Source organism: Schistocerca serialis, chromosome 3 (genome assembly GCF_023864345.2).
Source record: "Schistocerca serialis cubense isolate TAMUIC-IGC-003099 chromosome 3, iqSchSeri2.2, whole genome shotgun sequence".
Classification (NCBI taxonomy): domain Eukaryota; kingdom Metazoa; phylum Arthropoda; class Insecta; order Orthoptera; family Acrididae; genus Schistocerca; species Schistocerca serialis.
Window position 1 is genome coordinate 478,266,981 of NC_064640.1, and position 24,951 is coordinate 478,291,931.

At 43.6% G+C, this 24,951-nt stretch overlaps 1 protein-coding gene across 1 annotated transcript in view; it reads left to right on the forward strand.

Annotated features, from left to right (window-relative positions):
* The window catches only part of LOC126471641 (protein PFC0760c-like), a 308,363-nt gene that overhangs the window by 221,536 nt on the left and 61,876 nt on the right, over window positions 1-24,951 (forward strand). Inside the window, exons 9-10 of the mRNA XM_050099876.1 lie at window positions 19,336-19,377; window positions 19,528-19,569. Coding sequence (XP_049955833.1) covers window positions 19,336-19,377; window positions 19,528-19,569 — 84 coding nt within the window. The remainder of the gene's footprint in view (window positions 1-19,335; window positions 19,378-19,527; window positions 19,570-24,951) is intronic.

Below are 24,951 nucleotides of genomic sequence, written 5' to 3' on the forward strand. Positions count from 1 at the left end.
GGCGTGCATCCGTGCGTCGCTGCGGTCCGGTCCCAGGTCGACGGGCACGTGCACCTTCCGCCGACCACTGGCGACAACATCGATGTACTGTGGAGACCTCACGCCCCACGTGTTGAGCAATTCGGCGGTACGTCCACCCGGCCTCCCGCATGCCCACTATAAGCCCTCGCTCAAAGTCCGTCAACTGCACATACGGTTCACGTCCACGCTGTCGCGGCATGCTACCAATGTTAAAGACTGCGATGGAGCTCCGTATGCCACGGCAAACTGGCTGACACTGACGGCGGCGGTGCACAAATGCTGCGCAGCTAGCGCCATTCGACGGCCAACACCGCGGTTCCTGGTGTGTCCGCTGTGCCCTGCGTGTGATCATTGCTTGTACAGCCCTCTCGCAGTGTCCAGAGCAAGTATGGTGGGACTGACACACCGGTGTCAATGTGTTCTTTTTTCCATTTCCAGGAGTGTATATAAAGCGCTTCGGAGCGGGAAACGGTGCATTGTCTTAGGTCGTGTTCTACGTAAGCGACCGACTGCGAGCGACTTCTGGATACGCGACACCCCAGCAACAAGTAGCAGCATCGGGTGAAAAGCTCGGGTGTCTTGTGTGCGCGCGACCATTTCGCGCTACAAGACGGCTGCTTAGAGCCGACCAGCTGTTTCTATAAAACGGCGCCCATGAAGTGTAGAATACTATAGCTGTAGAGTAAGGCTACAAAATTAGATTTACTTAGGAAAATAAAGCGAAAATCAATGCTGTGCATAAAGTTACAGAGGGAGGAATCTTCATGGATAATTTCGTAATTTATATCATCAACTACGAAGATCACCAGACAAATTCTTAGAATACACGTGAATGAGCAGAGGAGCATACGACTATCTCATCAATAAATTAAAGACGAATGTTTTTTACGCGATCAAGGGCTTTTGACAAGAAGAATAACTACCGTAAATAATGAATGAGAACCTCAAACGAGAGCGAGCTGTGGAGTAACGACAGCACTACTGCTTTCAGAATGCGGCTACGAAGGGGACGTGGGTTGGATCCCAGCTCTTTGCTATTTTTTTAACCGATTCAGCTACAATTCTGTATACAAAGTTTTATGTATACTGTTTACACTGCATCGCTAAGTATATTTTTAATATCTTGCCAGAGTACTTTAAGTGTATACACACCTATCCCAGTACATCGCACACATTAAATTCTTAATAAATTTCATTGAACAACCATGAAATTTTACAGATATTTGATGTTGCGAACGTAATTCATCATCAGTCAGTGTTAAGGCCAAGCGTAATCTACATAGTCCACTAAAGTGAAGCAGACAAAATTTTTGAAAAGAAAGTCAAACGTTTTGTGAAATGATTCATCTAAAGGAATGAAATAAAAAATATTAGGGAAACGTTTGATGCACCTGATTTTCTGTTCATGATTTCGAGCATTATTCAAAGCCACGGAGAACGTTTCCCTGATCTATTTATTTATTTTAGCCAAATCATTTCACAAAATATTTGACCGATTTCTTTCATTTTTTTATTTTCACGCTTTATTCAGAAAGCATGATCTTACTGACTCCTATTTTGCCTACCCAACGTCTTCTGTTCTCGAAAAGCGTAACTTTGGTACTTAATTCGAAGGAAGCCTTTTCTACATTTAAATACCGCACCAGTGTATCTCTTGATGTGCAAAACAGCTTGGTCTTGAACAGATGAACTGTTTGACACTTCATTTACATTGCTTGGCAGCAGCTTATCTTGAAATATTTCTATTTCTTCTCAACTCATTAATTAAGTGTTCCTTAATTACCCTGATTACTTTCAAGCAGTTACGTATTTTCATGCTAAACTAGACCTCACTGGTCACTTTGATAGCCTGTTTGCCTGTTTCTCGCAGTTTGGCTATGAAAATTCGGATAAAACCTCATGCTGTAATTTATAGTGTGTCTTGATTTCGCTTTGCTCACGCGTTTACAAAAACGTATGGAGTGTTAATCATACGATAAAATAGCCCTTTCTGCGTGCTGTGATTTCCAAAAACCATCGTTTCGATATCCTCAACCATTTATGAGATACGACGATTTTCACGACCACTCGTTTCCCGAAGCGCCTGAAAGGATCCGGACGCGCCACGAGCGACCCGTCCGCAGATTAACAACTATCTCAAGAATGAAAGGAGATATCATTCCGTTCTCAACTTTAATTAAAATGTAGATATACTGATTACATTTCATACGCGATCATGTACGGCCTGAGATAAACTACAACGAAAGTCTGCGCAATGTGATTTTACCTCTGCAAATTGTTAAAAGTTTCGTGCAGCCGTGCACTTAGTTTCGTACAACGCAGTAACTATGACGAATAACGAAAATAAATTCAGACCTTTATCGAGGAAAGATATCAAGCTATGCGGAAGAATCAAATTTTTTCATCGAATAGTTTTCTTAAAATCGGATGATAACTATTTCATAGCTGCCGTCGCGCCCGCTCCACAGCTTTGCCGAGAAGACACATGGCTGTCGCTCTCACTGTCGCACGTGCTGCAGCGACAAGATTCAAACACGTTTGAATTCAAACGTCGCTAGTTGTAGCAGAGGACGTCGCCCACGTAGGATACTTCCGTAACTGTACCTACGGTGGTGTTTTCGTCGTCTGAAGCTGTCGCGCGCTGTCGGCAGCTTCCGTCACTTACGTAGGACACGGCCTTATTACGGAAGCGATGCGATTTATCTGACGTCCAAAAGGGCATGATCATTGGCTTTCGGACCAAGGGTGGAATCATTTACGAAACGGCTAAATTTGTAAGCTGTTCTCATACCGCCGTGGTTAAAGTATAACGTTCACGGAAAAATGGTGCTTTCCAAAACAGGCGCCGAGGCAACTGTGGTGCATAACGGGCCGTAGATGACAGGGGGGTGAACGACGGCTGCGGAGACCTATACGGGTGGAAAGACGTGCAAGTGTTGAAGAGCTGACTGTGCAGATGAACCAAGGGGCTACCAACATTGTGTTCTCAACGACCGTTCAGGGAACGTTGCAGTGTATGAGCCTCCGCAGCAGGTGTCCGGTGCAGGCACCTATTACGACTGCTTGCTGTTCGTCGGCGACAAAGGCTGGAATTTCCGTGCCAATACCGCAACTGGGCGTCCACTGAGTTGCGACATGTAGCCTTTTCAGTTGAATCACGTTTTATGCTCCACTGGACTGAAAGCAAACACCCTGTAACAGTCGTGGGAAGAGTCCATGCCGGAGGAGAGAGGATTATGGTCGGGGGAATGTTTTCGTGGCATTCCCTGCGCGATTTCATCATTCTGGAAGGCACTATGGATCAACAAAAGAATGCCTCTCTCCTTGGGGGCCACGTCCACCCCTAAATGCAGTTTATTTTTCCTCGGTACGATGGCACCTACCACGACAGGACAGGACAGGGCAGCGTATTTCCGTGCGTGGTTCGAAGAGACCCAGATGAGGTTACCGAACTCCCCTGGCTTCCAGACTCGCCGGATTTAAATCCAGTCGAGAATCTGTGGATCTACCTCGATCGCACTGAAGTTTGCTATTGCTATATTGCTTTTCCTAATTAATCTTTCGTGCTATGACAGTCCATGGTAGCGGTTAAAATGATATGTGTCGCTGACGATGCTACTGACTATGAATGACCATACTGATTTCTCCACGTATTTCATATGTAACTACGCACACCCTCCACGAATAAAACTAATCATCACTCACTGTTACCCTACTGAACCATGGGTCGTCAACCAAGAAACCAGGTGCAGCTGGCCACGGCACTGGAGGCGTCATGGCTCCACATCACTGTCTGTACCTTCCAGAACTACATCCACTCTCTTCCTTTACATGCCTCGTGATGACTGGGTGTTGTGTGATGTCCTTAGGTCAGTTAGGTTTAAGTAGTTCTAAGTTCTAGGGGACTGATGACCATAGATGTTAAGTCCCATAGTGCTCAGAGCCATTTGAACCATTTCTTCGTTTACATTTTGCAGCAGTCCGTGCTGCCAAATGTGGTTATTCAGGCATTTGACAGGTGGTCAGATAATTGTGACTGGGCAGTGTAGTACCGTGCGTATTCCCATTTGTTGTGAAAGTTCCTGATACGGTCCCTACATAACGTTGTTCCATTTGTGAAAGGCACGGATGAGATAGTGGAGCAGCAACTTGCAGCCGAAACAGTTAACTCATTGCAGGTAATCATTAGATAATAGAACCCACATACGTTAAAGGTGATTGCTGTATCCTATGTTAACTAATTTGGACACAACATTTGAGTTACTAAGAAACTGTTTATCAGGCTCTTAAGGCATGTACAAAAAATACGCTGCGGTAGTCCTGGGGTTGATAGTTGCAATTCATAGTCTTGAACTATAGCGCAGACTATGGGCGGCCTCAAGAATGCCCCAACCAGAGACAGCAGTAGAGCAGGCAGTGTTGCAATAAGCGTGAGTTACGAGAGTCAATCCCTGCCGCAGGTCTCGACCGTAAAGGTAAGCTTACTCAGCTGAAGACACAAAGTCTGGAAATGTGTCCGTGATCATATTGTGGCACTTTATTTTACAAGTCCGTCTTGATTACAGAAATTTTCACACTTTACGATTTCCATTTAGGCTACTACGATCATCAGATCTGTCACAAACAAAAACAAGGTGTAACCAATTAAGTTCAGTTTGCTGTAGCTAAATCTGATGCTACATAAGGAAAACATAAAAATATTTATATGATTAACAGCCGTGTATACCAGCCGTACACACCATAAAATATTCTGATGTAGGTATCGACGTCAAATTATACGTGTAGGTACACAGTAAGTGCTGGTGACGTTGAGGATTCGTCTGGCACTCATACAAATAACTGAGGCCAGCAGACGGCACTACGTAAGTAACCTGGATCGCACATGTAATGGTTAAAATGCAGTATTCATAGTCATTAACTAAAATTACCTCACATAGCAAAATGAGCGTCTGACAATAAAGCATGTACTTACATAAAATATGTGGAATTAGATCCATACTTAAAATCCACATAAGAAGTGCAAATAGTAACAATGTGAAGCTCCTAGCCTGGCAAAGTAAAACACACAATTATGATAAAGCCAGTATAAAAAGTTTAAGAATAAAATCACATCTATAGAACGAAATCTTCCAGCATGACAAAACAATTGAACCGTAACCGTAAGTACAAGTGTAAGGTAACTAACGAAACAGTGACTGTTCAATAAAAATTCGATAGTCGATAACACATCCGGAGTGGGATCTCAGTGACGGCACCTCGTGGCTTTTCTGTACGACGTTCTTGTTTTGTTGTGGTGGAACTCCCGTAGAAAGGCCACGTCTCCTCGTCGCTGGAGCCAGCGCACACGACCGCACGCCAAGCTGCTGGGGCACTCGACGCTGCTCAAACTAATAGGTTTCTGAAAACGTCGAAATAAGTATTTGTGCTAAACTCGTTCTGTTCATTCGGCAGTAATTCCGGTTGCCGTTTTCTCTGTACATAAATCTCCATTTCCTCGAGTAGGTTCAATAATTGCCCCTTTGCGCCCTATGCAACACTTTCATGTTATTCTCTGTTTCCTTCCGAATGTTTTTCTCTGTCCAAATGTGTACCGAAAGCGCTCTTGTTTTGAGCATACTGAACTTATTTGGTTACACCCTGTTTTTGTTTGTAACAGGACTGAAGATGGCAGTAGCCTAAACCGGTAATAGTGAAGTGTAAAAGTTTGTGTAATCAAGACAGACCTGTGAAACAAAGTAACTACACTTGCTCACCCAGATATTATCATTGCCATACAGTCTTTAAAACGTCTGTACTTAAATACATAGCCTATTCTCTCAAGGTTGCGTATGTGGATAGGTTTTGTCCGTCTCATTACACACAGACCTCCATGTTTAGCAAGGACACTGACACCCATGATTTTTACCACCCTAAAACAAACAGCATTACATATGATCCTCAGCATCAACATCATTATCGGCGTTATAGCGTACAAGAGTCCTGCAACCTCCCTTCCACTACACTTTCTGCTCACGCATCACTTCAGTAGATAATTTGCGGCGGAAGGACATGGGTAGGGTGGTCAATAGCGAGAACACGTTTCGTTGGATAATTTGGCCGTTTTGCCTAAAAGAAAATGTCTCTCTTTACTTACAAGCATTAAAGCTCCTCAAATTTTGGTGGAGAAAAGTTTGCTTTGATAGGATAACATCCCATACTATTTTACATCGTTTATTGATTCAATAAACGCTTCCTGACAATGCCTAGACCCAACCACGCTCGCGTTAAAAGTCAAATTTATTCCACATTCATACTGAAGTTTGCTATTGCTATATTGCTTTTCCTAATTAATCTTTCGTGCTATGACAGTCCATGGTAGCGGTTAAAATGATATGAGTCGCTGACGATGCTACTGACTATGAATGACCATACTGATTTCTCCACGTATTTCATATGTAACTACGCACACCCTCCACGAATAAAACTAATCATCACTCACTGTTACCCTACTGAACCCTGGCGGTAAGCTTCATTCGTGAGCCACGATTTGCATCCAACTGTACCCAGTACGGTCGTTGGCTCATCAACTCCCAGCAAACATATTGGACGCTGACCTCCTTTCCCGATCTGTCCGCTGTTTCGTCAAGGGACTCCATCACGTGCATAAGTACATAGTTCTATATTACCAGGAAATCCACAATCTCCACATGTCCAGACCTTTCTGGAATATCGGCCCTAGTCGCAACAGAAGATGGGTCAAGTGCTAGCTCAGATGTATTTTCACAAATGGACAAGCCTTTAAACTCATTTGAAAAATCCTAGGGCCAACAGGTGATCGAATCCCAGTCATTTGGCTTTATAATCTGGTATTATCTATCTGTTTTCAGAAATGGTTTGATTTGTTTAAAAAGAGCTACACAGATTTTACAAATTCTGTTATAAGCATAGTCTTTGTCAGTACATTGATCCACTGGGCAACCGAACAGCAGTCAGAGTACATTGTGAATTTCAGGTATTGTAGTGGTTGTGGTCTGCAGTCCAGAGACTGGTTTGATGCAGCTCTCCATGCTACTCTATCAAATGGTTCAAATGGCTCTGAGCACTATGGGACTTAACTTCTGAGGTCATCAGTCCACTAGAACTTAGAACTAATTAAACCTAAGTAACTTAAGGGCATCACAAACATCCATGCCCAAGGCAAGATTCGAACCTGCGGCCGTAGCGGTCGCCCGGGTCCAGACTGTAGCGCCTAGAACCGCTCGGCCACTCTGGCCGGCGCTACTCTGTCCTGTGCAAGCTCCTTCATCTGACAGTACCTACTGCAACCCACATCCTTCTGAATCTGTTTGTGTATTCATCTCTTGGTCTCCCTCTAAGATTTTTACCATCCATGCTGCCCTCCAATACTAAATTTGTGATCCCTTGATGCCTCAGAATATGCGCTGCCAACCGATCCCTTCTTCTAGTCAAGTTTTTCAGGTATAACTGCTGTAATCTGTAAGATACCTCAGGGGAACATTTTATTTATGGCCATGTATAAATATTATTAAAAACAATGCCTTTTCAAAGAGTCTTTAAAATTGCTACAAAAAGCATTTTTTCATTGGACCCTAGGTTCAATAAAAAAACCACCAAATAAGATACTTCCACGCAGCAATAACTGTGTATCTAATCAGATGCGATTAGTAACAAAATTAAAGAGTAAGGAATACTTTTTTCTAATGGTTGGATGGCTTGACAGTACCAAAAACACACTGTTTCAATTTTTCGTTATTTTACATGCATACTATACAGTGCTGTCTTCTGGAAGATTACTTTTGCAGGACTGATATTCAGTAATGTATGTTTCGGTGCATCCACTCATAACGTAGTTGGCGATTTCGTTGCACCTAACTCAGTACTTTGGCAATGGAGGACTAATCCACTTTGCGCTTAAATGACCTTGAAATCTTGAAGAGTGCAAGTGTGTGTATGGTTTGGCATCATTGTAAGGACAGCATTTGCATCAACCAAAAATGTTGTAAGCGGTAGTGAACCCTCCAATTAGATATTTCCATATCTAAATTATTCAGCAAAATGTACATATTGCCAGTACTGTAGTATTTCCACCTGAAAAATATGGAAGTTCCACCTGAACTGTGTAACCTAGCACTATTCACGACAGTGTTTATGACATGAACTAACAGTTTAAGCAGCGTCCAGCCCCGGTAGCTGAGTGGTCAGCTCGACAGAATGTCTGTCCTAAGGGCTCAGGTTCGATTCCCAGCTGGGTCGGAGATTTTCTCCGCTCAGAGACTGGGTGTTGTGTTGTCCTAATGATCATCATTTCATCCCCATCGACGCGCAAGTCGTCGAAGTGGCGTCAGATCGAAAGACTTGCACCCGGCGAACGGTCTACCCGACGGGAGGCCATAGTCACACGACAATCAAAATCAGTTTAAGCAGCACTTGTGAAGTGACAGCGGAACTTCAGATTAAAGATTTCCACATCCAGACCGTTCAGTGATACTCGTCAAGTCTGACAATGTCAATTCAATGACTAAAAGTCTGCAAAAATAAGTCAGCAACACAATAATCCAATTTATAAATCAATTGTCACAATCTTATTTGCTCTTATGTTCAGAGAAAAAGCAGAACACATTGAACGACCAGAGATGGGAGGTTCATATTCATAGGACATGTACATTAGTACATTTGAACAATGTCGGCCCCCGGGTTCAAGGTAAACATAGATATTGCGGCGCAACACCATGTACCGGTAAACTGTGCCAGTGGCTCTCGTTGTCACTATAAACCGAAGGTAATGGATCACTGTGACTTGAGCAGATGTTAAGGATGCTTAGCAGACGTATGCGTGAACCGTACCGTCAAATCAGTGATTTTGAAAGAGGGCGCCTTATTGGCATGAGAGAATGTCATGTATCTATCCGGGATTCTGTTGCTCGTGTGGGATAAAGGGTTTTGGCAGTGCAATGGTTGTGTGCACAATGGTTCACGGGAAGCCGTATGACGAGATGGGTCAGGTCGCACCATCCAGACCACCTCCCGAGAAGATCGACACCTCATCTGAATGCATTGCAGGTCAGATCTGCGTCCTCCTCGGCTCTGACGCAATAATGGAACAGTGTCACACATCGTACATAATCATGACTGACAGTCCGTTGCCGTTTATTACAGAATGGGTTAGTGCGCGTCATCCACTTCTCCCCCTACCTTTGACGAAGGTGCAGAAACATGCTAGGCGGCAGTGGTGTACGGAACGACGCCACTGGGGACAGGAATGGCATCAGAAGAGTGTTTTCGGACGAATCCAGGTTCTGTTTGTTTGAAAATGATTCTCCGCTGACGAGGGGAGTGGCATCACAGTGACTGCATTCACACAAGACATACAACGCCAATTCAAGTCCCTATGGTGTGGGGTGACATTGATTATAGCCACAAGTCACAGCTGGTGAGTGTCTAGGGCACTGTGACTAGTGTGACCTACATGAATGACTTCCTGCGACACGTCGCCATATCCTTTCTGCATAACATCTCATACGCCATTTTTCAGCAAGGCAATGCACGATCGCATGTTGCTGCACGAACAGATGCCTTTTTGGTGTCACAGGATGTCAGCCTTTTGCCCTGGCCCGCCAGATCACCAGACGTGTCGCCAGTCGAAAATGTGTGGGATATGGTGAAACGACAGGTGCAGCACTGTGACTCAATGCCAACCACCACAGATGAACTTTGTTACAGCATGGATGGCTATAACACAGGACGCCATTCGCGCCCTTACACCTCGATGCCATCACACATGGAACACTTTATCAGGGTCCATGGTGGATCCTGTACTTACTAAGCAACAGGACACATGATGAACCCATGTAACTCAAATGCTAATCATTTCTGCAGAACATACCAACGGTATATGTCGTGTATATATGAATGTCCTATCTCTAGTCGTTCAAACTGTTCTGTTCTTTCTGAACATGAGTGTAAATCTGTCAAAATTTATCTCTAAAACATAAGTATGAACTCCAAACTTAAGTGCCTCAGTGCTATTTCCAAATCCATATTGTTACAAAATGCATGTGTCTCAAAAATGACACCCTAAACAGGTAGTTGACAATTCATTTTTGGGCCCCAATAAGGAGATGTAACAAAATAAACATGGCGAAACCTATAACTTCCAGAACAGTTGTTCGCTAATATACTATGCTAAGTAGGCCAACACGAAACGAATAGACAGTTTGAATTACTGTCAGAATCGGAAGAATGCATTTAGTGTTATCCTAGGCCTAAATAAGAGTATTGACAAAAACAAACCTGAAAAAGCACTGCTTTATAGTGAGGAATATAACACATACAATCTCTACGCAAAGTATCACATTGTTATTTTCATATTTAAAATAACTATGAAACAAGTTAATTTTACATTTTATTGCATTCGATCTGGGCCTACCGGATGTTATAAACAAAAGCAAAGTTTTGTGGTAGGCTGCAACACCTATTGATAGGAATTATGGTGTTTACCCAGGGCTGATCATGGCGCTGTGAAAGACCTCCACAAACCCCACATCGATGTGCCAAGTTTCTGCTCCTATTTTATCGAGGTCACTCCTAATACTGAGTCCAAGATACAGTATTAGGAGTGACCTGGATAAAATAGGAACAGAAACTGGGCACACAAATGTGTGTTTGTGACGGTTTTTCAGGCCCATGATCAGTCCTGCGTAAACACTGAACTGAACAGGATGCTCCAGACACCGGAAAAATCTCACATAAGTGTTGTTCCAGTTACTGCTACTGGTAGGTGGGGATAGACTAGACATGGCCTGCACCTGAATATGAAGGGGAAAAATAAGTTAGCTTCTCTATTTGAAGAAACTGTAAGGGGGGCCACAGTCACACGAGGGGTGATCCCAGTGGTTAATGGGTCCAGGCAGACGGGATTTTTAGGTTAAAACATTAGTCCAGACTGACAACAATCAAGATAAATAGAATAAAATAATCTTCATGTATATTAAATAGCGGCAAAGCTAAGGGCAGTATCAACTTACTTCATCAAAATATCAGGGGAATAAAAAATAAAGTAGATGAGCTATTTGTATGTTTATATGATCTCAAAAATAAAAGTGAGATTGATATAATCCATCTGTCTGAAAACCATGTAACTGTGGGGATGGATAGCGTCAGTATAAATGGTTATAATTTAGCATCTTACACCTGTAGATCTAAGATGGATAAAGGTGGAGTTGCCATTTTCATAAAACAAGGGTATAAATACAAAACTGTAGAAGTAAGCAAATTTTGTGTTGATCAGTACTTTGAGGTTTTTGCATGTGAACTTCAGCTAGATAATGTAGTACTGATATTAGCAACAGTGTACAGGTCCCCATTAGGAGACTGGGAGCTATTCATAAAAAAGTTCGACTCCCTATTATGTTGTCTCTCAGACAAAAAGAAGTTATTAATCTGTGGTGATTTCAATGTGAACTTTCTAAGTAATTCTGATAGGAAAAGTGAACTAGAAGTGTTATTAACAACATATAACTTAGAATCAGTGGCAGGTTCCATACACGTATAGTTCAAGACAGTATCACTCTAATAGATAATGTATTTGTACAGAAAGAGGATGTAAAACGAACACATGCTTTCCCTTTGGTAAATGGATTGTCAGACCATTATGCACTACTGATTAAGTTACAAAACCTAACAGGGCGTACCGTTCAGAAACCATTAAGTAAAAGTGTGAGGTTGCTCAACCCGGTATCTAGAGAGAATTTCAGAGAAAGTTTAAGAAATGTTATTTGGGGAGATGTGAGGATTCGAACCTGCGACCGTAGCGGTTGCGCGGTTCCAGACTGTAGCGCCTAGAACCGCTCGGCCACCCCGGCCGGCTATTCAGAAAGAAAAAGAAAACTATGAGACAGCAAGAATTAGTAAAATCCAGGAGGAGTTTTACACTATAAAATTATTGTAACACATCGAGAAAAGTTGTAAGGAAATCAAATCAATATGGAATGTTGTTAGAAGGGAGACAGGAAAAGTAACCACTGGGGTAGATAGTATTACCATTAAAGAGAATGAGATCATCCTAACCAACAGTACTCAAGTAGCTAGTGTATATAACAACCATTTCTTAAGGGTAGGAGAAAAAATTGGTGAGAATAGTTCAAAAGAAAAAAACGAGGCAGTACATGGAAGAGTCGGTTTTGAAAAATTCACTTAACAACCTCTTGTAAAATAAGTAAAATTATTAAATCATTGAAAAATAAATGTTCTGTTGGAGTAGATGACATCTCTAATAAGGTATTAAAACATTGTGGAGCAATTACACCCGATGTTCTCAGTCACATATGTAATGCATCTCCATTTCGGCATTTTGTATCTGGAAACAAGAAATAGGCTGTTGTTGTTGGGGTTTCAGGGCATTTAACAGTGTGATTACTAGTACGCGTACAACAAAATCAGTAGCCGGCCGGAGTGGCCGAGCGGTTCTAGGCGCTTCAGTCTGGAACCGCGCGACCGCTACGGTTGCAGGTTCGAATCCTGCCTCGGGCATGGATGTGTGTGATGTCCTTAGGTTCGTTAGGTTTAAGTAGTTTTAAGTTCTAGAGGACTGGTGACCTCAGATGTTAAGTCCCATAATGCTCAGAGCCAACAAAAGCAGTAGGCAGCAGATGGGAATAAAACCATGACGAGTTAAAATCTTAACGAATCTAAATGATAGAAACTTTCATAAGTCGGTGTACTGCAGTATCAAGATATGTTCACAGCAGTGACGTGTGGCGTGAAACGTACACTAGCACAATTGGCTTGCCAGCGCACAACTGCCTGGCGGGCGGGAGGCGGCGCTATGCATTCGATCGTCGAGTGTCGGTGGCTGCTCATTGTTCTCAGTGAGGAAGTATGGAAAATATATGCGTGGGACAGCTTCTTATAAGCTTGTTTGCTACTCGGTTTTTCATATAAAGTGAACGAAAGTACATTTTAGGTAGTCCTCATTTAATGAATTTTAACTAAGATTCATTAAAATGTATTTATTTCCAGTCAATCACATTTCTCCGGAGACAAAAAAAAAAAAAAAAAAATCCGCCTTTACCCCGGGTAGTTGTATAAAAGCGCCCTAGACGCGCTCGGATGCCCTCAAAACTAGGGCAGATATCGGGAAAGCTGGACATATCAGAGTCCTAATCTTGAGTAATGTTAATTACGGTGCTAGAAAATAGTTCTAAATCGAGGTGCATAGCATCTGTTAGCGCTTAAATTATTGAGTATTTTTATTGGTTATTACCTTCACATTTTGTACGGAAGTAAAAAAAGAAATCTAAAAAATATTAGTGAACTGATGCTCCGCAATTCATCAGTTCAACGGGTTCCGCGCGACTTTAAACCGGACCTTCTTACCGGCTATGACGACCAGCGAATGTCAAGTGCAGTACACACAAGGCAATTTTAAATTCAGACGAACAATACACAGTGACTGCGTTTCTCTAATTTCAAAAGTTAACGTGGCAAAACAAATAAACTTACTAATGGAAGAAATTAACTTTGTTACTGGTAGCAAAACTGATTTCAAGTTCGCGTCAGTACTTTTCGACAAAAATCCGCTTTTTAAAAAAATTGCAGATTAATTATTGGTTCTAATAATGATGGTTCACTGTTCAGTGACTATGGCAACAGAATTTTTGAAAAGGTAATGGCTCTCTGTTAAATGAATGTGGTATTTTTCCACTTCAGCTGTTTGTTATTGAAACTTTTTCTTAATTTCGTGACTAGGTTGGGCTGTTTAGACCGTCTTCTATCGTTACCGTTTGGGTTTATAACGCTATCCGCAGTCTTTATGTGAGGAGAGATTATGCAGAAACAGCGTTTGAATGTTTTTGTTTGTGAGAAGATAGTGGTCTCGCGTAAGACGAAGAAACGTCTGCCACGACGCATCAGAATTAGACAGCAGCAGAAACGTGGCCACTCGAGACTGCGGTTCAACGTTCGGCAATTTTGCTGATCGCGGTGGTCGGGATACCACGACTGCCATTCGTATGATTTGATGGGTCCAGGAGGGCCATACTCAACGCCATACGGGCTCTCAACGGTCAGTGCTACTAGCGACCGAGAAGAGAGATACTGTTCGTTCGGCCGCGCCGCATCGTGCAGTCACGTCCCGTACCTTCAGTCAGGAGATAGGCTTGTTTATAGCAAAACAGGTATCCGCACGGTCAGTACGACGACGTCTGGAGCACTACGGGAGGACTGCTCAGTGGCCATTTTGCAGCTACACTGTTGGCGAGACAGCAGAGAGAGGTGCTCTGACGATGGTGGGCCCAACGATAACATTGGTTGTTGGAGCTGCATCGCGTAGTGTATCAGACGACTTCCGGTTTTACCCACAGCGGAACAATGGGGTGAACGCTGCGAAATTGCATTCGTCATTGTTTGTCTGATGTGTGGGTTGCTAATGGATATACAGCATGATCAGATCTGTTTTGCAAATCCGGTGGTTTCGATCGCAACACGTCCATTTCAGAAGTGTGAAGACCGTTGACTGTATCCTATTTTGGGGATCTCCGTGACTTGACGCAATACCGCATGTTGCTCGTGCTGTCTGAACCTATCGTGGAGTGTAACTGATGGTGTTCGAATGTTGCCCTGGCAGGCACATTCTCCAGATCTCTCACCAATTAAAAACATTGGGTCATGGGTTGCTGAGATATTGGTAGGCCACAACTCACTCACAACTGCGACTGATGAAGTGTGGCGTAAGGTTGAAGCATAATGAAATTACATATCCTCATCCAAACTCAGCCCGACTCTATTCTTATCCAGTTAGAGCCGCTAGCGGTGGCAGAGGTAGTGATCCGTTTATTAAATTAAATCACCTGCACAATTTAATCTTGTGCTCTTCCTTCAGTACTGTATATGCATAACAAATAAAATTGTTTTATCTGAACCCTTCCTAGTGACACAATTTTAACGGTCAACAGTGTAGAAAGCTTCAAAAATTCACTGAATTCGAACGTTAAAGCCCAAATCAGATCGTACGAAAATATACCAAGTATAAGGGCAGTTTATGGAGTAAATTTCATTGCCTTATTATCTAATGGAATAAAAACGCATACTTTGCCAATAACATATACAGTCATGTCCTATCACATACCATATGGGCTCGGCGACACAGCACAGTGATTAAGATACTGGCCTCACAGTCATCTGGAGCGGTATTCAAGTCGCCATGTTGCATGCAGATTTAAGTTTTCCACCATTTCTCGAAATCGCTTCAGCCAAATACCGACATAGTTTCGATGAATGAACCACCATGCCGCTTTCATTCACCTGTAAACTTTGGAAATTTGTGGCAAGGTCTTACGGGACCAAACTGCTGAGGTCATCGGTCCCTATGCTTACGCACTACTAAATCTAGCTTTACCTAACTTACGCTAAGGACAACACACACACCCATGCCCGAGGGAGGACTCGAACCTTCGACGGGGGGAGCGGAGTGGACCGTAACAAGGCGCCCCAGACCACGTGGCTACCCCGCGCGGCCATTCACCTGTCTTGGCTAGTCCCTCCTTTTGTTTCGTCTGCAATAGCATCGTCGTTACCTGAATGTTAAACTTGACAGTTCCTACCTCCCAGGTCTGTGTGCATCCCTAAAAAGGTACACATGTCACTGCGGGATGTCATCCTCATAGACAGCAGCTGTCATAGTTCTCCTAGAAAACGCTTAAAGTCACGTATGAGCTCTAACACTCTGCCCTCAACGAGGACATTAACATCGCAATTTCGATCCCTTTCCATAAAATAGGCATGTGTTGTAACGTGCCCTTGGTGTGCACCAGATCAATAAATGGTGACGACTATCCTCCAAGCAATATTGGTCTCTGGGGGACATTCACCTTGGCTTCCACCTGACCTGTGGTAATAGTGGAAGGCACGATGACTGCTGTGGGCTACGAGAAAGTTACTGCAAAACATCCGTGTCGCTTCATGCTTGATGTTTTCCCCGGGCGACATAGGTATCTTTCAGCAGAAAGGCCGGAATCGTGCTACAGTGGTTTGAGGTGCACGATATTCAACTCACTATGATGTCTTAGCCACCAAATTCGCTTGATCTAAACCCGAATAAACGCTTCTGAAACGCTATCTGGCGCCAGCTCACCAGTCACCGACCAGTAGTTTATGGGAATTGCATGACATGTGCATAGACATGTGGTATCACATACCTACTAAGAACTGGTCGAATCCACTCCACGCAGAACCGCTGCTTGTATTGCGTTCCAAATGTGAATGAAGAAGCTATTTGAGTGGTGGTCATAATGGTTTGGCTTATCAGCGAATGTACGCTGTGAAATCCTGCGTCTCTACCTTGTAGTAGTGTGTGCTAAATGCAAGCAACACGAAATCAGAAATATCATACTAAAGATCTTTGCTCGTACAGACTGTTGCAAGCGCCGTAAGCAGACTCGTATTGGTATGCTACAGATGTCACACGTTTCTTCCGTCTTTTATCGCTAAGATTTAGTCTGCTCATTGTTGCCATGACGAACTTTTTTAATCGTTTCTCGAAGATTTCTTAACTTAAACACGTTTAAGACCAGCTGGTTGCAAACTACGAGAGCTATTCGGAAAGTAAAGTTTTTGCGGTTGCGAGATCGAAACCACAGTGAAAATTAAATATGTTTTATCTGCAACAGTTAGCTACACTTTCCATTTACTTCTCCATATAGTCGCATTCAGACTGAGACATTTGTCGTGGCATTGTAGCATCTTTCCAGTAACTTTGTAATAGAATGCAGCTGGCTGTACTTTGCACCAATTCTCTAGAGTGATCTGCAGCCTGCTGTCTGTGCTAAAATGTTGTCTTCATTGTCAGCGGTTCATGTGAGCAGAGATCAAAATCAGAGAGAGCCAAGTCCTGCCAGTATGGTGGGTGATCGAACACTTCCCATCTAAAACTCTGTAGACGCGTCCTCATTGCCCCTGCAGTGTGCGGCCCAGAATTGTCATGAAAAAGGAGATGCATGATAGTTACGTTGTGTGGGTTGCATGGAATCAGGCGAAATTCTCACATGCACTCATACACACATCAAAAAAAGTTTTGCATCACCTCGGTTCCGAGAGTTCCGGAACCTGTACAAAAAATTGGAATAGGGATCAACATAAACATCATTTCCGCTCTTTTTATTGCTCATGAAAACCACACATTGCATGTTGTACCACCATACAGCGAGACCTTCAGAGGTGGTGGACCAGATTGCTGTACACACTGGTACCTCTATTACACAGTAATACGTCCTCCCGCATTGATGAATGCCTGTATTCGCTGTGGCATACTGTCCACAAGTTCATCAAGGCACTGTTGGTCCAGATTGTCCCACTCCTCAACGACGATTCGGCGTAGATCCCTCAGAGTGGATCACGTCATCCATAAACAGTCTTTTTCAATCTGGCCCAGGCATGTTCGATAGGGTTCATGTCTGGAGAAAATGCTGGCCACTCTAGTCGAGCGATGTCGTTATCCTGAAGGAAGTCATTCACAAGATGTGCACGATGGGGGCACGAGTTGTCACCCATGGCGGCGAATGCCTCGCCAATATGCTGCCGATATGGTTGCACTATCGGCCAAAGGATGACATTCAAGTATCGTACAGCCGCTACGGCGCCTTCCATGACCACCAGCGGCGTACATCGGCCCCACATAATGCCACCCCAAAACATCAGGGAACCTCCACCTTGCTGCACTCGCTGGACAGTTTGTCTAAGGCGTTCAGCCTGACCGACTTGCCTCCAAACACGTCTCCGACGATTGTCTGGTTGAAGGCATATGCGACACTCATCGGTGAGCAGAACGTGATGCCTATCCTGAGCGGTCCATTCGGCATGTTGTTGGGCCCCTCTATACCGTGCTGCATGGTGTTTTGGTAGCAAAGATGGACCTCGCCATGGACGTCGGGAGTGAAGTTGCACTTCATGCAGCCTATTGCGCAGTGTTTGAGTTGTAACACGACCTCCTCTGGCTGCACGGAAAGCATTATTCTACATGGTGGCGTTTCTGTCAGGGTTCCTCCGAGCCATAGTTCGTAGATAGCGGTCATCCACTGCAGTAGTAGCCCTTGGGAGGCCTGAGCGAGGCATGTCATCTGTATCTCCTCCATGTCCGAACAACATCGCTTTGGTTCACCTCGAGACGCCAGGACACTTGCCTTGTTGAGAGCCCTTCCTGGCACAGAGTGACAATCTGGACGCGATCGAACCGTGGTATTGTCCGTCTAGGCATGGTTGAACTACAGACAACACAAGCCGTGTACTACCTCCTTGGTGGAATGACTGGAACTGATCGGCTGTCGGACCCCCTCCGTCTAATAGGTGCTGCTCATTCATGGTTATGGCTTTCGTCGGTTTTAGTTAAATCTCTGAACAGTCAATGGGACTGTGTCTTTGATACAATATCCACAGTCAACGTCTATCTTCAAGAGCTCTGGGAACCGGGGTGAGGTAAAACTTGTTCTGATGTGCGTACTTGTTTGGATACCTGATTTTCTAGGCATTATTACGTGCACAATGTACGCTCGGAACTGCAAAGAGCGATGTGACGCGATCTATGGGCATACTAGAGACGTTGTCCACCACATCTATGCAAACTTTCATCGGAGTTTCACTTTAGTTTCCATTTTGCAATCTATTGGACCTTTCTTTGCAAATAGCCTTCGTATATCCTTTCTAGATTCCCAAAAAAAGACAGGATCGGCAACGTGATGCGATTATAGCGATAATCGTCACCAAAGGAAACCTTTTTATCAAGGAGACTAGAGGATTGTGTATTGGTAAACAGTATACTATTATTTGTAAGACGAGCTGATTAGAGCTGTGGTCAAAGGTCAGATCTATCGTCAATAACGACGTTTGTAACAGGTATACTCCTCCAGAATCTGAGTTCTTTTATTTCCTTCGCAAACTGCTCCACAACTTGCCGACGTTTGAATGAATTATGGCCCTGACATAAGGCAACTGTTGATGCTGGAATTTAATATAAAGAAACTAACTGAAAATGTGCGGTTTCCCATTCTTCCTCGCTGTCGATTTTAACAGAAAACAGGAAAGTTGTTTATTTATGGCTTATCGGCTCGTTGACGTTTTCAACAGTAATTTTGTGTAGTCTCAATTTTATTTCAGCAGAAAAATGATTAAAAAGTTTTGTTATGGTCCATTTCGTTCACGTTTTTCTAAGTGCTACGTAATGTAACATCTTGTTCGCTCTCTTTAAGATTTCTGTAGACTTGTTCGCTCTCTTTAAGATTTCTGTAGACGCAGCTTTCACTTCAAACTATTATTTTTCATTTTCAGATGCCTCGGAATCTTCTGATGACGACGTTGTTCCACTCAATGGTAAGTACCATTTAGCTTCGTGCGCTATTATTTAGTTCAGCATATGTCCTACCGTAAGAAAAACATTTATTCAATGAGGAAAAAAATACTCTCTCTTTAAGATTTCTGTAGACGCAGCTTTCACTTCAAACTATTATTTTTCATTTTCAGATGCCTCGGAATCTTCTGATGACAACGCTGTTCCACTCAATGGTAAGTACCATTTAGCTACGTGCGCTATTATTTAGTTCAGCATATGTCCTACCGTAAGAAAAACATTTATTCAATGAGGAAAAAAATACACACAGAAATAGTACACAGTGGAATGCCCAGGTGCAACAGTAAGACGGTTCTCAAAACGAAATAGAAAGAGTCCATAAGTTCGTTTGATAGTCGTGTTGAACATACTATGACTCTGCAGGCCAAAAATTAACGAGGTGGAATGTTAGGTGCAAATTATGTAGTTGTCGGAACAAAATAGAAATAAGCCGTGACTTCGACTGAATAAATTACTATCACAGTAAATAAAGTTCATGAGATTGACTCAAACCGTACACCAAGGACGTTGCTTTTATTGCCGGACAATCAGAGTAAGCAATACATGTGCCCTTGTTCTTTTTTACGTGCAAATATTCCCCTGGTCGAGAGGGCTGTAACGTTAGGCGACGATAGAACAGTTACTCAGGTACACTAGCTATGTGTTTACATCTTTCTTCGCGATTAAATCCTTCCACCTTTATGAATAACACAGCATCAATGGATACTAAGTAGGAGCCAGACTACTCCTAGGAAAAAACGCGGCCTTCACATTTCTCTTGTTGGTGGCGGTGCATTACATAGGTCATTTCCACGTATTGTCCTCAGAATGTTGCTTCATTTTAGGCAATAAAAGCTTATCTCCAACGGATTTAGGCGATGTGTCTTAGACTTATTTACAAAGGACAACTGTTAGGTGAAATACCCCATACCTCAGAAGTTGGATTCATTAATTTACAAAGAGTCTCATACATTTATTATATCTGAGACTAGGACGTCCACTTACACGTGTGGATTGTAAGTTCTCTATACCTGCTTAAGGAATAGTCAGAGTCAACGGCATCCTGATCGAAATATGACTGTTTCATGAACTAGTAATAGAGTTTACCCAAGACGTGATACAGTGTTCTATGTGATTTGCTTCGTATCTTAGGCAACGTATTTAGTTTTACAGAGTCTGTGTTAGATTGTAAATTTGTTTTATACAACTATTTGTTTCGCCCAAAATATTTATAAAATACGCTCCTGGAAATGGAAAAAAGAACACATTGACACCGGTGTGTCAGACCCACCATACTTGCTCCGGACACTGCGAGAGGGCTGTACAAGCAATGATCACACTCACGGCACAGCGGACACACCAGGAACCGCGGTGTTGGCCGTCGAATGGCGCTAGCTGCGCAGCATTTGTGCACCGCCGCCGTCAGTGTCAGCCAGTTTGCTGTGGCATACGGAGCTCCATCGCAGTCTTTAACACTGGTAGCATGCCGCGACAGCGTGGACGTCAACCGTATGTGCAGTTGACAGACTTTGAGCGAGGGCGTATAGTGGGCATGCGGGAGGCCGGGTGGACGTACCGCCGAATTGCTCAACACGTGGGGCGTGAGGTCTCCACAGTACATCGATGTTGTCGCCAGTGGTCGGCGGAAGGTGCACGTGCCCGTCGACCTGGGACCGGACCGCAGCGACGCACGGATGCACGCCAAGACCGTAGGATCCTACGCAGTGCCGTAGGGGACCGCACCGCCACTTCCCAGCAAATTAGGGACACTGTTGCTCCTGGGGTATCGGCGAGGACAATTCGCAACCGTCTCCATGAAGCTGGGCTACGGTCCCGCAAACCGTTAGGCCGTCTTCCGCTCACGCCCCAACATCGTGCAGCCCGCCTCCAGTGGTGTCGCGACAGGCGTGAATGGAGGGACGAATGGAGACGTGTCGTCTTCAGCGATGAGAGTCGCTTCTGCCTTGGTGCCAATGATGGTCGTATGCGTGTTTGGCGCCGTGCAGGTGAGCGCCACAATCAGGACTGCATACGACCGAGGCACACAGGGCCAACACCCGGCATCATGGTGTGGGGAGCGATCTCCTACACTGGCCGTACACCACTGGTGATCGTCGAGGGGACACTGAATAGTGCACGGTACATCCAAACCGTCACCGAACCCATCGTTCTACCATTCCTAGACCGGCAAGGGAACTTGCTGTTCCAACAGGACAATGCACGTCCGCATGTATCCCGTGCCATGCAACGTGCTCTAGAAGGTGTAAGTCAACTACCCTGGCCAGCAAGATCTCCGGATCTGTCCCCCATTGAGCATGTTTGGGACTGGATGAAGCGTCGTCTCACGCGGTCTGCACGTCCAGCACGAACGCTGGTCCAACTGAGGCGCCAGGTGGAAATGGCATGGCAAGCCGTTCCACAGGACTACATCCAGCATCTCTACGATCGTCTCCATGGGAGAATAGCAGCCTGCATTGCTGCGAAAGGTGGATATACACTGTACTAGTGCCGACATTGTGCATGCTCTGTTGCCTGTGTCTATGTGCCTGTGGTTCTGTCAGTGTGATCATGTGATGTATCTGACCCCAGGAATGTGTCGATAAAGTTTCCCCTTCCTGGGACAATGAATTCACGGTGTTCTTATTTCAATTTCCAGGAGTGTATTATCTTCTGACATCCGTATCATGTAACTAAACAATTTTCAAAATTTTGGAAATTGTAGAAAATGACTTTTGAACGTTTTTCACCAAGGAACCCATTAGATAGTGAGAAATGGAGTAACTTCAGCATGTAGAGGTATTTTACCGCGTTTCTCTTTGATAGCTACATCTCCATCTATTGATGCCGTGTTACTCATACAGTTGGAGGGATTTAATCGCAAAGAAAGATGTAAACACACAGCTAGTATGCCGGAGTAACTGTTCTGAGGTCTGCTTACTGTGCTTTAGACGCAATCTGTACGGACATACTTACAGATCGTCTTCAACTGGTTTGATAACAACCCGTCGTCATGGAAAGTAAGTAACTCATCTGCTGATAGGCAGTTGAACAGTTGAAGTAGAAACGTTTTAAGAGCCAAATCCAACATTTGTCAGGAGAATGAAAGAAACAACGCATCTCTGTATATAACTGACTTGTATCTAGAAAAGAAGGTATTCTTCTGCTGCCACGGAATTATGTTGTTCGTCATTGCATCACTGACTGGTTCAGAGAGGCAATATGAAAGTTTTTACAAGTTGGAGCTTGCAAAGGAGAAAACAGCAACTAGTCATTTTTAATAATGCTGTTTATTTATAGGCCGTTACTGTTTTAGAACCGACAGGTTCGTCTTAAGACAGCTGTTCACACATATATTACATTAGTTGTTGAAAGTTTTTTCAACTAATGCAAACAACGATAAATGCAATATAAAAGTGAACAGCTGTCGGAAAACGAACATGTCAGCTCGAAACCGTTAATGAAGCTGTTTACATAGATGAACAGTTTTATCAACAGTGGCTGGTTGGTACTTTCTTCTTTGTGAGAATCAGCTTGGCATTTCGTACATGGGCACTGTCGCAAAAATGTCAGTTTTTGACAAAATAGCAGGAAGAAAGTTTTTGTTCATAGTCCTATTAATACTAAGACACCACGTTTTATTTGGGATAAGAAAAGCACTGAAATACAGCATTAGTTTTTATACTTGTGGAACACCAGAGGGAAGCACAGCTTGGCACACAGACTGTGCGCCATCTTACCAATTCATATTTAAATTACTTTCTTCATGGTTTGGCTCCTGGATCAAGTGTAAGGATAAGCAACAGAATACCGAGAACACACGAGCCAGAAATGGCGTTTTGCGGAAAACGTGGCACTGAGATCATTTTTCATCTCCTCTCTCTCTCTCTCTCTCTCTCTCTCTCTCTCTCTCTCTCTCTCTCTCTGTCTGTGTGTGTGTGTGTGTGTGTGTGTGTGTGTGTGTGTGTGTGGAGAAGCTCACGACAATGACAGTGCAGCCCCTTCACCTGCACAAGGAAAGATACCCGAACATGCGACTTCCTAGCAAACTAGTGTTCACCAATGTTGATCATTGACAGAAGGAAACAAGAGAGTTGTGTCAGGTGGTAAACATGAGACAGGTACAAGAAAAATTATGCGAACCCGCAAGTTTGTAGATGACTTTTGCCAAAATCTGCGAGCCCGAGAGCAATCACATATACAATTTCCCATTGCAAAGACGTATGAAGTGTATCAAGCTTGTGATACGGAAGGTGAATTGTCAATTTCGATTTATTGGGAGAATTCTGAGAAAGTGTGTTTCATCTGTAACAGAGACCGCAAATAAGACACTGGTGCGACCTGTTCTTGGTACTGCTTGAGTGTCTGGAATCTGCACCAGGTTGAATTAAATGAAGAGATTAAAGCAGTTCAGAGGCAGGTTGCCAGATTTGTTACCGATAGATGCAAGTATTATTGAGATGTTTCAGGTACTCCAATGGCAATCCCTGGAGGGAAGGCGAAGTTCTTTTCGAGGAACAGTATTGAGAAAATGTAAGAGAACCAGCAATTGAAGCTGACTCCGGAATGATTCTACTGTCACCAAAATACATGTCGCGTAAGGACCATGAACATGAGATATTAGGTTCATACGGAGGCATATAGATAATCGTTTTTCCCCTGCTTTGTTTGCTAGTGGAACAGGAAAGAAAATGACCGGTAGTGGTACAGGATACCCTCCACCCCACATCATTTGGTGGCCTGCAGAGTATGTTTGTGTACCTCCTTTTACTCTGCTTAGTGAAGCAACTCAATGTGGCATGGACTCGGCAAGTCATTGGAAGTCCCCTGAAGAAATACTGAGCCATGTTGCCTCTACAGCAATCTATAATTGTGAAATTGTTGCTGATGCAAGATTTTGTGGATGAACTGACCACTCAATTATGTCTCATAAATGTTCAATGAGATTCATATTGGGCAATGTGGGTGGCCATATCATTCGCTCAAATCCAGTCTTATAAAAGTTTGCCGGCCGAAGTGGCCGTGCGGTTAAAGGCGCTGCAGTCTGGAACCGCAAGACCGCTACGGTCGCAGGTTCGAATCCTGCCTCAGGCATGGATGTTTGTGATGTCCTTAGGTTAGTTAGGTTTAACTAGTTCTAAGTTCTAGGGGACTAATGACCTCAGCAGTTGAGTCCCATAGTGTTCAGAGCCATTTTTTTATAAAAGTTTCCAAACACACACACACACACACACACACACACACACACACACACACACACACACACACACACACACACGTGTTTCCAACAAACACAGAGTTCAGATGTAATTGGCATTCTTTAAACTGCATAACCAACTTTTGTAATAATTTGAAATTTTGCGAGATATAACTTTCATGCTGCGTCCATCCGTGGGTAGTGAAGCTGGTTTCTGAAATGCTATTTTTAGAGAATAGGTTATACACATTTTGGTGTTGGAGTATTTTCACCATACTTAAAATATCTAAACAATTATTACTAACCAAATTGTTTGACTTGGTTTTATTTAATGTTTGAAATCATTGTTTTATGTTTCAAATTC